Source organism: Myotis daubentonii, chromosome 16 (assembly GCF_963259705.1).
Source record: "Myotis daubentonii chromosome 16, mMyoDau2.1, whole genome shotgun sequence".
Taxonomy (NCBI): Eukaryota; Metazoa; Chordata; class Mammalia; order Chiroptera; family Vespertilionidae; genus Myotis; species Myotis daubentonii.
The window spans coordinates 54,128,969-54,147,159 of NC_081855.1; the positions used below are offsets into that span (position 1 = coordinate 54,128,969).

Genomic DNA, 18,191 nt, shown 5'->3' on the forward strand with positions numbered 1-18,191 from the left:
TCCTAAGAAAGGAACTGGCAAACCTGCTGCTTGGAAACCCGAGCTGCTGCTTCAAACACGCCGTCCCGCCGGGAAGAGCTTCCGTCCGTCCGGCTCAGGGCGTCGGACTGACGCCTGGAGAATCGGCATGAGATTCCCTCTAAAAATGCTGAAATTACGCCCCCTTTTGTAGATTTCATTCCGTTTCCTGTCTACACCCAAGTATCGGTCCCCATCTGAGCACCCCAATACTTCCAAGCCACTGCAACAGACGCAGTACAAAGGGAGCCTGGCGTCCCATTCATTCTAAGATGACTTACAAACACCAGCAATACACACTGAGAACTTGTCTATTTCCCCCTCCTTCACTAAGACACCGAAGTTTACAAACTAGGTGAAAAGTCCAAACTGTCCATTCTAGTCATCATTTTAAGATCATTCTGAAAAATCAGGCAGAGGCGAAAACCAGGACTACAGGCTTTATTTAGGAGAAGGACCTGCCCGGCTGTCTGGCAAGGGGAGGACAGCAGCGCGTGCAGGGTGGGCACGCCTTTTGAGGGGCGGAATGGGAAGGGGTGGGGGGCTTAGTGTACTCGGTGCACACTGATTGGTGGCTTACTGCATTGTCCATATAGGACAAGGGCTTAGGCAGTGATGGCAAACCTATGACACGCGTGTCAGAGGTGACATGAGAACTCATTTTCTTGGTTGATTTTTCTTTGTTAAATGGCATTTAAATATATAAAATAAATATCAAAAATATAAATCTTTGTCTTACTATGGTTGCAAATATCAAAAAATTTCTGTATGTGACAGGGCACCAGAGTTAAGTTAGGGTTTTTCAAAATGCTGACACCTCAAAAGGTTCACCATCACTGCCTTAGGGTGTTTGGCAGGTGTGGATTGGTGGTCCAAAGTGTGATCCATATAAGGTACATGGTTAATCACTCAGGTATTTCCGGGCTGCAGGTTACATCATACTCCGCCCATCAGTTGGGGGAAGGGAGGATCTATCAATTCAATTTCACTTTCTAGACCCTAAACTTTCTAACTGGAACTTTTAACACCTTAGCAAACATGTTTACATGGAATTTTAGGAAATTCTATGTAAATTTTAGGAAATTCCAAGTAATTTTGATAGTAGCAAAATGACAGGCAGAACTGTCCTTCCCTCAGAACACCTTAATTTTGATGAGGCATTTATCTCCGTAGATTATGGAGATAAATCTCCATATCATGTGGTGACACAAATCAGGGACATATCTTTCTGGGAGCCCCACCTTCACTGAGAGAAGGGTGCTGGTTCCCTATCTCCGAAGTCATGAGAGAAACCGTAACTCAGGCTCGCGTGCTTTACACTGTAAGAGAAACTTAACACCCCACAACCTGTAAACACTCCGGTTGCTCCCAGAGATGCCAGATCCTTCAAATGAGTCTGTGGTTACACTATACTCAAGTCATCTCGATCATGGGAGGGGTTTAGAGGTGACCTAGTTCATCAAAAGTGTCACTTATTTTTAAACATTTTTAAATTGTTTTATTTATTGTTTTGTTGTTGTTAATCCTCACCCCAGGATACCCTCCCATTGATATTTAGAGAGTGGAAGGGAGGAGGAGAGACACATCAATTTGCATGCGCCCCAACCAGGGCCAGGGAGGAGCCTGCAACTGCGGTACATGCCCTTGACCAGAATTGGGACCCCTCAGTCCGCAGGCCAACGCTTTACCCACTGAGCAAAACCGGCCAGAGCAAAAAGTGTCACTTTTTAAGTTAGGAAATGGAGCCCCGAATGACAAGCCGACAGAATACAGCTGGTAGGTGGCACCCGTGGGCCTAAAAGCCAGGTCTAGTGATGCCCAATTCAGACGTTCGATACAGCATGTGGGCCTGGAGCTTTCTCCCTAGAACCCAGCGGTCTCCATATCCCTCAAAGGGACTGACTCCCCCGACGCCCCCACCCGTCACCTTCTAATTAATGTGGACCCTTCCTTCCTTTGGAGCTCTTCTCTCTTTGACCGCCCACCACTGCGAAGCACCTTGCAGGTTGGACTCTGTGCTGGGTGTACAGTCCGTTACACCCAGCACAAAGGTTGGTAGTAGAAGAGTCAGACATACAGCATATTGGCTAATAATTATTTTAGATATCAGTTCATCTCATTATCCCTGAATTTTATTGCCACGGACATCAGAGGTCATGATCATTTTGAGCTCATGCTATGAATGGAAACCGGCTCCTTAGAGAACTGTCTTCAGAGGGAAGCCCGCTTGCCTCGGCCTTCGGGGGTCGTTTTCACTGAGTGACCAGTCACTGAGCGGCGGATTTGTAGTAACGAGAAAAAAGCAACTAGGCAGGCAGAACACCGAAACCATCTCAAAAAGATGACACAGGACACAATAGTTCAAAATCGGTACATTTGTTTACTTGAAGCAACAGTCCAGGATTGTGAAGTACAACACAGTTTTTAAGGATGAGACTTCGTTTCATGGTCAACACCAGCATCATGCACACAGCGTCTGGCTGTCAGAGCACTGCCCGAGGGGTCCGCGCTGAGGTCACGCCCTTGCTTGCTTCACGGACACTCGGAACCGGGCAGCTGGAGTGGACATGGAGCGTCCCCTGTGGGACAGCAGGAGGCTTTGCTCCTGGGCCAGCCCAGTGAGTGCCTGGCTTCTTGCTTAAGGTTCAAAAAGAAAAGGCAGTGTCTTTGCTCTGCGGCAGCAAGGCATGAGGCACAGGCCTCTCTGTGGTTCCATACGGCACAGGAAGAGCTTTTAGCAAAGGGCAGGGACAAGTTCGGGCGACACCCAGAAGGTTCGGCATAAAGATAGCCCTGGGGGGAGGGGGGGGCTGTAGGGACGGTGCCTGTGGACTGTTTACTGGCCTGTCCGATCAAGGCTTGGTAAACCCAAGTAAAGCTGACAAGAAAAGGGTTTTAAAAACCTCAGTACAAAAGATCCTCCAATACATCTGGAACCAAATTACTTGTTTTTAAAAACACGGGACGAGGTTCACAAGGCCTTCCCGCCAACCTACTATAGGAGCACTCATGCCATGGCCTACAGACGGGAGCAGGACAGATGGGGAACCTGCTCTGCAAAAAGAAAAAGGGGAAAGAAAGACAGCAGTACATAAAGTGCTTCTTCTTTAATGAAACAAATCCAAAAGATGTACAGTCAGGCTCAAGTTGTGCAGTTCACAAGCATGGAGGAAACAGACAAACAAACAAAACGACGCGGCCGACAGCGCGCTAGCCCAGGACCAGGCTGGACTTGCCGCCAGGGGGGTTTCTCCGCGACGGCACCGGGGCCGGCGCCACCGGGCTGGGCACAGGGGCGGCGGGCACCGGCTTCTCCTCGCTCTGCCCCAGGCTGGCCTGCAAGTCTACGTCCACGTTTTCTATGGAGACAGAATGAAATGAAGGCTAACAGCGATTCCCAGGGAATCTGAAGGATCTAAGTTGTTTGTTTTTTAGGAAGATTCAAAACATACCTAGAGACAGAAAGAAGCAAACCGCCGCTGCCAACCATGTCCCGCCACCCAGAATTTACCACGGTTTGTGTTTTGCCATATGTGTCCCCAGGCCTCATTCTGTGTATGTTCTTTTCTCAATTACACAAACAAGAAAGACATGAATATTGTAAATTAGAACATCACAGACAAGCTCTAGATCCCTGACTCCTAACCCACCTCCACGTGGGTCTCCTCGCCCTATCCCCAGAGGGTCTGTTTTGGGCATATTTTTTTTAAAATATATTTTATTGATTTTTTACAGAGAGGAAGGGAGAGGGATAGAGAGTCAGAAACATCGATGAGAGAGAAACATCGATCAGCTGCCTCCTGCACACCCGCAACCCAGGTACATGCCCTTGACCGGAATCGAACCCGGGACCCTTCAGTCCGCAGGCCGACGCTCCATCCACCGAGCCAAACCAGTTTCGGCTGTTTTGGGCATATTTTACGTGTATTTTATATCCAGCACGTGACATATAATATTGTTTTCCCTGTGTTTAACATAAACAATATCAACTTCCTTTTTTTTTCATTCTTTTGCAAATTTACCCATATTTATACATATGGTCATAATTCACCTTGCTTAATTGAAGTGCTTTATTGTGTGTGTGTATTTAATATATCCAGTCTTCTACTGAGCAACCGGCCCAAGCACTGCAAACAAAACTGTAATGCAAACATTACCCAGCACCTTCCCAAGTGGCTGTGCCACGTCCCACCTCATACCCCCCATCAAAGCAATGTATGCCCTCCTGACACCTTTGCATATGCACCGCTTGGTAACCTCCTTGCTTTAATATTTGCCAGACTGATGGGTGGGAAATGTTACTGCATTCATGTTGTATGTTACATGTCCATGATTACTGGGTGAGGTTGATTTAACGACACAGATGGCCAGCTGTACCATCATCAACATTTATTAACGAGTTCACCTTTCCCCTACTGGCTTGTAATAACACCTCCATTAACCAGGTCACTCCCATCTCTCATGAACTGGGCACTTTCTATAATAAAGTGTTTAGAATTAGTGTAGTATTGTCCAAAATCCTGGATATTGCTTGATTGATTCACTGGCTGATTTGTGAAACTCCCAACTAGCATATATTCTTAACCAGGTAGTTTACAAAGTCAGAGACGTCATTGATTCAAAGAGTAACTGCAAGAGAAAAAACTCAGAATTTTCTGTGGAAGGAAACTTCTAAGAAGAGTTTCATAGTTTTAAGGCATGTTCGATTTTTAATTTTTAAAGAAAATCCAGGTCTGATTTCATTCAGTGTTAGACCACATTCAGTTGAGTATTCTAATACGTGCCTTAGAATAATCACACACAGAGGCACCTTTAGTAGCAGACATGGGAGAAAAGCTTCCATAAACTTAGAAAAAAGTTTTCCAATCTTCACCTGAGGATATGTTTTCTTGATTTTAGAGAGAGGTGAGAGAGAAACATCACTCAGTTGCTTCCTGTATGCACCCCAACTGGGGATCATACCCACAACTTATGGATGTGCCCTGACCAGTAACAGAACCCACACCCTTTTGATGTACGGGATGCTGCTCCAACCAACTGAGCCACCCCGCCAGGGCTTAAAGACATGTATCCCCTCCCAGTTTGGGAGTTCCAAAGCCTGGAAGCAGTGAAGCCGAAATACTGGTTCTGCTATATACTATGTAGGAACTCCATATGGACTCATACTGGGCACCAATGAAAAGTTCTAATTTTGAAAAAATACATAGTTTCTCTAAGTTCTTCAAAGACCAAACATTAAAAGTTCATGTTCCTTAAACCACTTGTACCAAGTTTTTATTTAGCCGACTGAAACTGAGAAGTCCAAAGGAGAAGTGGTCTTAGATCAGAAACACACCAAAATCTCAGACACAAGCTACTGCTGCTAGTCACATGGCATTTGATGAATTTCTGGAACATTCTGCAGAAGTAACATGATATGACACACATAATGGTCGATAGTATTGAACTACAAGTAAAACTCTAATAGGAGGCTTTCTAAGAAGACAGCTCTTAGGGTTATGAACTGAAGCTGGGGGAGAAAGGGCCGGCTACCCTTCGGTTCCTGTTGCTACACTCTTGTTACGCAAGCAATGGGATCACAAGCATCACCATCAAGGACCCAAGTCCCAGAATAAGTGTCCCTTACATAACCTAAGAAAACATGTCCGATGTACTACAAACACAAACAAAACCCCCAAAACCCACATTTTAAAAACAATTCAAAATAGATGAATACAGAGCATGAACTCAGGCTGAGCCAACAGGCGAGCAGTCTCATTCCTGCTGCGAGGACATGGCCTGGCCTCCCCGCTGTACACATCTACCTGATTCTCCACTGTCTGTCGCGGCCAAGCAGCTAACAGGCACTTCTAAAGGATACAAAATTACCTTGCAGCGCTACCATGGCAATTAATTCCCACAGAGTGGTTTTTAGCTCAATCAGGCTCATTTCCACCCATTTTCTTTCGTTTATTATTAATGGAACTGTTCTCTTTCACAACGAGGTAACAGCATACAAAAAAAAAAAAAAAAAAGAAGCGGAGAGAAAAAACAGCACATATGGAGACTAAAAACAGCAGGCCTTCATGTCCTCTTTCTTATAGATTTCCAAAGTCCTCCCTGTGGCCACTCCTGTTTAATTGCCCACAAGACGAAGGCAATTTTCCTTATATCCAAACAAAATCTGTTTTGTTTAAACAGAGCAGAATAGCTTGGCTTTGAAGTAAACTTGGCAACAGAATTGGGGTTGACCTCTACTCCACCAGATGTGCCTTACATTATCAGGCCCCTTGTCATTTTACGACAAATAAAGTAAAAGTAGCAGCTATCAGGAACACAAAATAATCAGGTGGCAAAATGGATGACAATGGGTGAAAAAAAGAGGAAGGACTTGTCATACTACACAATTCAATGTGCGATTTACCCGAAGAATCTCACACACTCTCCAGGCTCCCCAAATCCCCAATTGTACTCATTGGCCAAAATTAGTGAGTCAGGATTGTGGCTAAATAAGGTCTCACAGTGGAAGTATTTCAGGATTACACAAAGCAGTGGAATCGAAAAGCCTAGAAAATATTTTACCTGCAGAACAGTCTTTTCAAATGAAACAAATTGGACATGAACAAAAAACAAACCGATCTTCAGCCCGGGCACAGGGAATGTGTCCAACGAGCATGCGCCTGCGTTACGCTCACAGCCGTTCAGAGCTCGCCCCACCCCGGGGAGATGCACCGTGAGCCCCCCCGGCGGGACTCAGTGGTTGAGCATCGACCTATGGACCAGGAGGTCACGGTTCGATTCCCGGTCAGGGCAGAAGCCGGGGTGCAGGCTCGATCCTGTGAGAATAAACAAATCATCTTTTCTGCCAAAGAACAGTTTAGACAGCCGCCATGTTGGCCGCATGGCTTGCAGCTCCCCTGGGGGCCGCCATCTTGAAACAGCCAAGGCCAACCCCTCTTTTTGAATTAGCCAATCGCGAAAGACTGTGCGCCTGAGCTCCAATCAAGAGCAAGGGACAGGTCACGTGGGTCAGGGATCATAAAGCCGCAGACCACCTGCTGGTGTGCGTGCTTCCAGACCCTGAGTGCGCAGCCTTCTGCGGAGAAGTAAAGACACCTGCCTGCTGCCTGCCTCCCAGTGTGATTTGTGTTCTACCAGGACCCCTGAATTTGGGGGCTCGCATTATTTCTAACAATCCCCAGCGTGGGGAGTGCAGGAGGCAGCCGAACCATGATTCTCTCTTATCATTGATGTTTCTCTCTCCCTCTCCCTTCCTCTCTGAAATCAATAAAAATATTTAAAAAAAGAAAAGAAAAGCACCGTTTGAGAGGACAGAAGAGGAACGTGGCTCTTTCACATCTGACTCCCTGGAGGCTGCAGCACAGGATGTAATGGCAGGAAGAGGCCGTGAGGCAGCCCCGGCAGGACCGGGGCCTGATAGCTGCATTCCACCGAGTCCATTTTTACCGCTGCCGCCGCCTGGTGTGTGTCAACTCCAGATCACACTTGTCAGGACTTCTCTGGCACTTGTTAGGGAAATGCCAATAACTACCTCACAGATTAAAATAATTAAATGGCAACAGCTCATTTCCACAGGGATGAAAATTTACATCTGCCCCCTAAATCACCATTTATAAGATCACCGGGTTTCCATTGTCTCGATAAATAAGCAGCTTAGTATATATATATTAAAAAGAAAAAAGAAAAATCAACCAACCTTTGTAAGCTCAATGCCGTGGGCCAACTTGAACTGCCAGAGCCATTTACTAAAATGCTCTCACTAAGTGTAACAAATACCAGCCTGAATAATGCACATATATTTGTAAAGGGTTGGTTTTTTAATCCTTTCTCACACACTTCTAGCACTGCTCTCACTGCTGGCCGTACCAAATGTGGCCATGTTCGCTCACTTCCCTGTTCATTTTTCTTCCCTCCACCCAGAGTATGCTGGCACTCAGGCAAAGCTAGAGTGCAGTCCCCAATCTCTTTCCCAGGACGTGACTTGAATCAAAATTCCAATCTATTCTTTCATTGATTTTAGAGAGAAAGGGAGAGAGAGAAACATCCATCGGTCGCCTACAGTACATGCCCCAACCTGGGATGGAACCGCAACCCAGGCATGTGCCCCGACTGGGAATCAACCTGCCACCTTTCAGTGTACAAGCCCAACTGAGTCGCTTGGCCAGCGCTCCACTCTATTCTAAAACCATTTACAGAACCAGAAATCTGGGCTTTGGAAGTACTCACCATGAATGTCACCTTCTCCCTGGAAAAGAAAAGAGATTAAAATTTTACTCCGGATTTTAATTTTGCAACATACAAATAAAGCAGCCACAGTTCAGAGAGATTACTATGTCTTTGAAACCAAGTGTTTTCATTTTGATGCGGTCAAGGGCAGGGTCAGGCTGCATCACAAGCAACCTTTATTCAACCAGGGACAATGCTGGACAAATTGCCCCGGTGCCAGTTACATACCCAAAATTTAGCAAACCTTAACATCTAACTAATATAATTTTTTAAAAAAAATCTTAACATCTACACTGATGACCTCTATCAATTAGCATTTCAGAGGCCCTACTAACAGAATGGGAAACTAGTCAACCTGTCCTTCCTCTCTTGCTTCTGACCTAGGGGTTGACAGGCACCTAACAGTTCCAAAGCCCCTTCCACAGCCTCCCACACTCAGGTGGCTGACGCCTCCATGTGCCCTGAAATCCCTACTCCGGAGGACACTCTACCAGCTTTCCAGACACACAGCTGGGGACTCTGGGGCGGTGCTACAGTCCTTGAGTTCAGTTCAAAACAACTGGACAACGTTTGCCAACAATTTAAACAGTCCTTGAACTCAGAAATACCGCCATATCTGAGATACACAGGAAGTGAGTGTGATGTGACTAAAATCAACGCGGAGGGGTAGAGGCCAATCCTAACGGCTGAAGAGACTCAGAACAGCAAGGTCACGTTTATTCACTTTCTGACTTCCCTCTCTTCAGTTGTCAGTCATCCACCAATACTGCCCAGTCCCTTCCCAACAACCTCTCTGGAAAACTGCAGTGGAAGAACTGAAGCTCTTAGAACGACAGGGGGAATCTGATTTCTAAACCGAAATGTCCTCGAAGCCTGGCCTCTTCCCCGATTGTCACACTGACCTTCAGGTCTAGGAAGTCTCCAGAGCTGGCTTCCGAGGAGTTCCTTCTCTGGGGTGCAGACGACTCAGGGTCTTCTCTGCCACCACTGGACTTGGCACCTGAATCAAAAGACACTTTCTTGAGGAACATAATAGGAAGACCTAAAGCAAACCCTCTTAGCGAGCGATATTTTAAGTTAGTCTCGTATTCCAAAATGAGCAAACAGTGTGAGGGAGGTTAAAGGATGGCTTAAAATGTTGACAGAGGGACTGAGTAACCCTGTCCGACGTCGCTCCTTATTCTGATCCATCCCATAAACTCTGAGTATTTCCAGAGACTTGGTCCCAGTCTTCCCTCCAATGAGGAGCTTTAACTGCTGTTTATCTCTTTAAGATAAAGTTAGATTTGGCTCACAAGCCCTGTGACAGCTGTGGTTTCGCGCTGGGTCCTCCCCTTGACCAGCAATCAGACATAAGCCATACCTGCCGACTTGGCCCACGAAGGGGGGTTTTCCTCGGGGGTCCCGAAGATGCTAGAGGCCATTTTGTTCTTCCTCACGGGCTGTTCTGTGGGTTCATCAAAGCCTAATGAAAAGTTGGATCCGCCACCTGGAGGCCGCAAAACCCTAGGAAAATGGAAAAAGAGAAACGTCAAACCATACCAACACATTCCTAGGAAAAATGTTGTCAGGAACCGTTTCCCCCAGCCCATTCATTCCCCTTCCCTCCCACGAAAGAAAGGTGCTAATGGGGACAACGAATTGATTCCCTGAGGTATAATTTCAACGCTGGATGTTAAGAACAAAAATGCAGCTTTATAATCTCTCTAGTAAGGTTGTCTATCACACAAGGCTGCCGGGAAGTCATCACAAACAATAGCCTGGCTGGCGGCTCCTTTTAGGAAATGGCCAGAGACCTCAGGGACCTTGCCTCCTGGGCTTAGCTGGAAATACAGGGTGTGGCAAAAGTGGGTGTACAGTTGTGAGTATGCAAAACAGTTTATTCTTATATCTGTATTATTATTTATTAATTACTAGAGGCCTCATGCACGAATTCGTGCTTGGTGGGGGGGTGGGGGGTGGGGGGGGGGGAGTCTGACCGGGTTGATGAGGGGGAGAAGCCACAGGCAGTTGGCCAGCCGGTCCGCCCACAATTGGGGTCGGGGGAGCCAATCAGGGGCAGGGCAAATGGGGGGGGGCAGCCAGGGGGGAGGGCCCCATTGGGGCCTGAATCAGGCCGGTTGGCTGCCACAGTGCATTTCATAGCCACTGGTTGTTCCGTCGTTCTGGTCGCTGGGCTTTTATATAGAGAGATTGTATTATTTTCCATACAAACTGTAAACCTACTTTTGCCCTACCCTGTATGTGCAAAGTTTAGAAACACATCTTGTTACTTTTTTCCATTTTTATTTTCAACGAAATAAAAAAAGGAAGAACATTCATATTAAAAGTTAACTAATCAATTTAGAAGGCCAAGCAAAGGTAATAATAAAGCATCTCTCCAATCTCAACATCACAGGCGAGCCCTGTTTATATACTTGGACCTCACTGTTGTCACTGGTAAACGCAAGTGACTAGCCACAGGGAGAAAGTCAACATGAGACATTAAGTGTAAAATTCGCAGCATGTTCTGTACGCATGTACCTGCGGACACCACCTATGGGTTTTTGTTCAACAACGAATATAGTACTTTCACATTTCCCAATCTCCCTGCCACAGGCTGACCCATTTGTCCCCTCCCTAGAAAAATTCAAAAACACAGAAAATGGAGATGATTTTATGGAAAGATTTTTCTAACCACTAATTCAATTCCTCTGTTAGAGACAGGAGAGGTCTGGTTTCTATTTCTTAAGTCAGTTTGAATAAGAAGCAATTTTCTAGGAATATGTCCATTTCATCCAAGTTTACAAATACGGTTGTCATTTGTAAACTAAGCTCCTTATATTAGAAAATAAAAGAAAAATTAAACACTTAAGGTATAAATTCTCTTCTAAATACCCCACTGAAGGCATTCCCAAGTTTTGATTTTTTTAAACTACTGGTCCAGTCTAAATATTTTAGCATGTCCATTATTTTCTTCTTTGGCCCATAAATTACTTAGAAGTGCATTTGTAAGTTTCCAAGTATAGGGACCTTTATAGCTTATTGGTTTTTAGCTTTTAATTATAACACAGACAGACAACAGTTTTATGACATGAACCCTTTGAAAATTTGATGAAATGTGCCTTATGGCTTAATATATGGTCAATTTTATAAATCTCTCTATATATGCTTGAAAAGAGAGTGTATTTGCCACTGTTCTCTATGTCCACTAGATCAAGCTTATTAAGTGAGTTGTTCAACTCTACTCATTAAATGTTTTATCACTTAATGAGAGAATCTGATCTGTTTTTCCCAGAATTCTGTCAAGATAAAGCATTCTCTCTCAAAAAGACTGCCAGTGGGGAAAACTGCAATGAGTTAACTTGCTAGTCATTTTGATTAAACAAAATATATATATATCCCTAACTCACTTCATTTACCAAAAAGTTCCACCTAAGCCAAATATTTCCATTTAAAGACTAAAACAGCCCTAGCTGGTTTTGCTCAGTGGATAGAGCGTTGGCCAGCGGACTGAAGGGTCCCAGGTACAATTTCAGTCAAAGGCACATGCCTGGGTTTCGGGCTTGAGTAGGGAGCATGCAGGAGGCAGCCAATCAATGATTCTCATCATTATGTTTTTATCTTTCTCTCCTTCTCCCTTCCTCTCTGAAATCAATAATATATATATATATATATATATATATATATATATATATATATATATATATTACATATAAAATATATATAACAAATATATAATATATATAATATATATAACAAAAATACTGGAAGAAAATAAATACGGATGTGTCCTAGTCTTGAAGAAAAGGGCTTTCTTTCTTAGCACAAGATGAAAGCCAGAAATCATGAGATGGACAGATTAAACTTGGCAAAAATATGCACGTTTGACAAAGGATAATATCACTAATATAATGCGATGCTCTTAAGAAATTATTTTAAAAATAACCAAAAAAAATGACAAACAGTACTAACAGGCAATTAAAATATATGGGTAGCCTCTAAATATTAAAAATTCAACCTCATTAGCAAATAAAATTTAAAACAAGATGATAGTTGGGAGCATTTGAGATCTTGCTCCCCTGCATATCTTTTTTTTTTTTTTTTTTTAAATATATTTTATTGATTTTTTACAGAGAGGAAGGGAGAGAGATAGAGAGATAGAAACATCGATCAGCTGCCTCATGCACACCCCCTACTGGGGATGTGCCCGCAACCCAGGTACATGCCCTTGACCGGAATCGAACCTGGGACCTTTCAGTCCGCAGGCCGACGCTCTATCCACTGAGCCAAACCGGTTTCGGCATATCTTGTTAGTTTGGTTCAAATAAACTCTAAAAAACAAAACAAAACAAAAACACACACCAAGATGACAGTTTTGTGAGGGTTTCTGCTTATTAGACTAGGGAAGATGGAAAATAAATGCCAATTCCCAGCATGAATTTGTACAAATTTTCTAAAGAACATTTTGATATGTGTACCAATTGTTTAGGTTTACATTTTATATGAATCAGCATTTCTACTTCCAGAAATTATCCTAAGTAGATAACCAGACATATGTACAAGGATACCCCTATAAATAGGTTAATCTGTGAAAAGTTGGAAATACCCTAATTATCCAATAGTAGGAGGTTAGGTATCAAAGTCTGTCTATACAACAGGAAGCTATACACATTACAGTGAGATTTGCCTTTAGTAGATACAAAAAGTTACCCAAAACCCAGTGAATAAAAAAGGTTAGAGAACAAATATAAACCCAATTACATCCTATATAATAAAAGGCTAATATGCAAATCGACCGAACGGCGGAATGACCAGTCGCTATGGCAGGCACTGACCACCAGGGGGCAGACGCTCAATGCAAGAGCTGCCCCCTGGTGGTCAGTGCGTTCCCACAGGGGGAGCGCCTCTCAGCCAGAAGCCCTGAGCTGGGTTCCTGCCCCCTTGGCTGTAGGCAACACCCTGGCCTCAGCTCCCTTACACTGGCCCTTCCTGCCCACGGGGTATGATCTCCTGCCCTGCCCTGTGTCCTTCCCCACCAGGCTCCCCTGTGCGATCTTAGTCCTGCTACCCCCAAGCCAGATGCAAGGTCTGGTTAAGCCTCGGCAGAACTGAAGGAAATCAGACAAACTTTTCCAACTGCCAATGTGGCCTCCTCTCGGCACCGCCCTCTTCCCCAATCCAGTCAGGCCACTTTCTTCACTGTTCCCCAAACAGTTCTGGCTTATCTCCACCTCATACTTTCTCCTACCTAGTGCCCTCTCCACCCTTCCCTCAGTGACTCTTTTTTTTTTAAAAATTGATTTTTAGAGAGGAGGGAGAGGGATAGAGAGATAGAAACATCTATGGCTGCCTCCTGTAGGCCCCCAACTGAGGATCGAGCCCCCAGCCTGGGCATGTGCCCTGACTGGAATGGAGCCATGACCTCTGGGTTCCTGGGTCTATGCTAACCACTGAGCAACACTGGCCCGGCCCCCTCAGTGACTCTTAAACCTTCACCTCCTCCATGATCTCAAAGAGTAGCAGGTGGAACCTGAGGTGAAAACACTAGAGATACTTTGTGTGAAAGGGCCAGACAGGAGGTATTTTTGGCTTGTGGGTCCTGCAGTCTGGCACAACTATGTAACTCCATCACATGGCACAAAGCAGCCACAGACAACGTGAAAATGAATGAGTGTGGCTGTGTTCCAATAAAACTTCACTTACGGACATGGAAATTTGATTTTCATATCATTTTCACAAGTCATGAAATATTCTTCTGGCTTTTTTTTTTCCCCAACCACTTATAAATGTCAAATCTGAGGCCAGCTGGGTTTGGCCCTCGGGTGGTAATTTGCTGGGCTCTGACTGCTCTCTCCCAGCGATTTGCAGCTGGTGTCTCGGCAATAATTTTTAAAACATGCAATACCTGACTATTCAGTCAGGGGCCCTGACCTCTTTTCCCTTAGATTGCCAAATAAAAAAATGACAACAGCCAACACAACAATAGCCCTCCAGTATGAATGAATCAAAATTATATCTATTATTTTTGTCAGATCGGCAAAAAATATATTTTTTGGTGTGCTGCAGAATTTCAGTAATTCGTTTGTGTGTGCCATGAGATTCAAAAGTATGAAAAATCCCTGTCTATCCAGTTCAACAGCCTCTTCTGTGTGTGTGCCCTGACCAGGGATTAAACCTATAACCTAGGCATATCGTATCGGGACCACACTCCAATGAACTGAGCTACCAGTCAGGGTTCAGCCTCATTTTTAAGGGAGCCAAGTCAGGCCCTGAGAAGTTCCAAATAAATTGCCCAACATTAGTTAACTGACACAGATATGACCAAAACCCAAATCCCCAGTTCCTGGCATTGATACAGGGGAACCACACAAGGCCATTTTTCTCTTTACACTACAAACCCACATAGTTGGTGCTTTGATTTGTTTTCTTGTTTCCTAATCTTAAACTGTCTTATATTTCTTATGTCGGTCCTCTAGTGTCCTACCCTGAATCTAATATTTGTGTCTGCCCACAGTAAAATTCAGTACCCAATTTATACTAAATAAAAATCCTATATAATAAAAGGCTAATATGCAAATTGTCCCCCTTGGGAGTTTGATCGCCCGCTATGACATGCACTGACCACCAGGGGGCGGGGCGGAACATGGCGGGTGACCAGCAGCAGTGGTGGGGTGCTGAGGGAGCAAAGGAAGGAGGAGGCCGGGAGGCGGGCAATCTGATTGGCCCTGATCGCCAGCCGGGCCTAGGGGCCCTACCCGTGCATGAATTTTATGCACCGGGCCTCTAGTGTCATATTTCCCTTGGGGGCGGGGGGGGGGAGATCCATTGTGTTCTCTTATGTCAAACATGTAAAACCTCACTGGTTTGTGGGTGTTCTTTTTTAATCTCAGATATTAAATATTCACTTAGATTATGTGTGCTCAGGCATACATTTAATAAAGGTGATAATTTTACGTTGGTATAAATGGTTTAAGTAATAATTAAAGGTATAAATTCTTAATAGGCTTTCTCTCATGTTAAAGTTTGAAGTGACTAGGTTTTCAACATTTGTACCCCAAAAGTTAACTTGCTTCATTGTCTTCCCCCTTCATTCCCTACACTCTAGGGCCTAGAGATTAATGATTTTTTCCCCTTACCATCATAATTAAACCCTTATGAATTTTTAGCCAGATGAAAATCTTCAGAACCCTAATGGGCTGGGAAATATTTTTCGGCCTTGGGGGAAAAAAAATAAAGAAACTAATACCCAAACACCAGCTTAAAAAAAACAAAAACGCAAAGCTCTGACCATTTCAACTTTTTAAAGGTCCGTGTTCCTGCTCTAACAGCAGGTAGTACCTACTCGGATGACGTCAGTGTTGTGGAGCCCATTTGTAACAGCCAGACATCCCCAAACAAAGGATTTGAATCATAAGACAGAAATTATATCCATTTTACTCTTTCAGGCCCTACTATTCCTTCTGAACAACACACATGATAACTAAATCAGGATTACATATTTGAGACAACACAAATGTCTCCATGTACTGCAGACAGCAATGTTTTAAAAATTACTTTTTCTTTCTTCTCTCTTTAAATCCTAGACTTCCCATATAATCTTTGCAGATCATTTCCTAACAGACTAAATTTATAACACGTTTATGGGGCCAGGAGGATGTTGCCGGAGAAAAGAAGTTTTAGGAGCATTAGCTGAGATTACGGAAGACGGAAAGGCAGGAAGTAAATAAAAGGACAATGCTACAGTCCCAAGATCACAATACTGGACAGAAATTGACGACAAAAGATGAATTACAACACTTACTGTGCAGAACCAAAACTCATTTCCGTCTGACATTTCAAATATACATATCAAAAGCTAGTGTGAGGATTCATTTGACCAGGTCACCGAAATTCTTTATGAAGCACCAAACCGAACTCAACCCCAAAGGCTAAAACCTCAGATTTTTTACACATGAACATTCCAACCACTACATTCTGACCCGCAGAAAGTTGACCCCGTGGCACAAACGGAAAAACCAAGGTTCAATTCGCTCCAGTGTCCTCTGAAAAAAATGATCTCATTGGAAGGATGACAACAGAAGAGGGAGTGACCCTCTTCAGTATTTTGTGTACTACCCCCGCCCCCCAGCCTCCCAGGAACCACTAATTTTGTTTTTAAAAATCTTTCCTGTTTTTTCTCCATTGCGAAAGGGAAAGGAATGAATTCAAAAGGAATGTCATTTTCAAAGCTCCTCCTAAGGCTCAGTGCTGAGGCCTGCTTTTGTCCCCAAGTTCTCCAACCCCTGAGACACAGCTATTTCACGGCTGTCTTCTTAGCCCCACAAAATGGCTCCCTTTGTGCCACTTGCTCAGGACCCCAGGGCTGGCCACACATGGCTGCAGATCCCCATCGATGAAGACTAGATGCCCAGGAAAAGCGGAGGCTAAGCTCCCTCCGAGCCGTGAGCAAGGATCCCGGAGATCCCACCTCAGAGAGCAGCCCGGACAATGTGGGCACGTTCCGCCGGATCCAAACCCTTCCGCCAAGTTAGGCAACCGCTTGGAAAAGGGTCCCGGTCCAAACCCGGCACCCAGTGCCCCTTCCCCAAATGCAGTGGCCTAAGTGGCCAGAAAGGCCCCGCTTCCCAAGTGGAAATAGTACATGGAAGAGACAATGGATGTCCCCGGCCCCGCCCAAGAACAGGAAACCTCCTCCTGCAAGGGAACTGGGGCCAGAGATGAACTCATTTAACAAACGTCAAAGAGGTGGGATGCAAAGACCGGGGTCCGCAGGTTTGAGCACGGAAAACCCACTCGGACTGGCACACGCCCTCTCCCGTTCGCAGGTGGGCGCAGGAGGGGAAGGAGCGGGGGTCTTTCCTTTGTTAGCAGAAGGGAGGCACTTGGCAAGGGCTGACGGCTGGGTCCTGGAAAGGAAGGAGTTGGGGGTCGCGATGACCATCCTGCCTGCCCACCAATGCCACCTGCCAGACTGGCCCCAGTGGGGAGAAGCCCGCCGGATCCGCTGGCTGCGACCGCGGAATCTGATCGCCACGCCGATCGCACGGCCGCACCTGCCCCGAGCAAGTGACAGGAGCGCGTGGCCCGGGGGTGAGACAATGGGGCCTGGCCGAGACGCCCCTAAGCTGTCCGGGCACCCGGGGGCTAAGACCACCGCCCTGGGAACGGGTTGGCTCCGCTTAAAAGAGGAGGGCGCGAACCCTCTCGGTACAGCCCAACTTACAAGCCGCGGCGCGTAAGGGCGAGTCCCCGGCCCTCCGGCCCCTCGCTCCCGGGCAGGAATGAATGAGAGGAGAGGGAGTCGGGCGGGGCAGCGTGCGCGGCTCGCGGGGAGACACAAAGGCGGGACTGGTAACAGAGCACGGCCGCCTGGCCAGACGCCCCGGGCACGTTACCGCCAACGACCCGCAACTCGGCCCGCGTGGCCCCGCTGGGCAGCGGCCCTCCCGACCCCGAGTCCCGCGTGGCGCGGACCCGCCGCCTCACCTGGAGCTATTCCTGCTGTTGGGGTCGACGCCCTTGAAGGTGGTGGTGGTCGTCATGACGCCGAGGAGTGAGACAAGCTGGCGCGGCACCAGAGAGTTGAAAGGATCCGGCGCGAGGGGCGCAGACAAGCTCCCCACCCCACCAACGGCGACCGCTGCAGAAGCCTCCGCCACCGCCTGTTCGGCCGGCCACCGCTTTTATAGGGTTTGTAAACCCCGCCCCCGCCCTCCCGGCATTGGCCGGTTCAAATAGCTCTCTGCGTACCTATTGGTTCCCCGGAGTGCCAAGCATCGTACTGCCTCACGATGGGCTGTGGTGGTCCAGGCTCAACCTAAGCCCGCCCGCTTCCTGGTCAGGGATGGTCTGGAGAAGTGCCCCCTCCCCCACCCTCAAATCTCGGAGATGATTGGACAAAGGACAAACCTGCCCCATGCTTGGTACGAGTAATGCTCGCTGTCACTAAAAAGTTACCTGACAAA

The 18,191-nt window shown here is 46.1% G+C and overlaps 1 protein-coding gene across 1 annotated transcript; it reads right to left on the reverse strand.

Annotated features, from left to right (window-relative positions):
- Nucleotides 1-3,110: 3,110 nt before the first annotated feature.
- JPT1 (Jupiter microtubule associated homolog 1) lies at nucleotides 3,111-17,900 on the reverse strand. The gene is made up of 5 exons (XM_059671182.1): nucleotides 17,713-17,900; nucleotides 9,608-9,750; nucleotides 9,147-9,244; nucleotides 8,245-8,263; nucleotides 3,111-3,377 (listed from the first exon to the last, which is right to left on the reverse strand). The coding sequence occupies exons 1-5, from the start codon at nucleotides 17,766-17,768 to the stop codon at nucleotides 3,229-3,231; spliced, it is 465 nt and encodes a 154-aa protein (XP_059527165.1). The 5' UTR covers nucleotides 17,769-17,900; the 3' UTR covers nucleotides 3,111-3,228.
- Nucleotides 17,901-18,191: the final 291 nt, after the last annotated feature.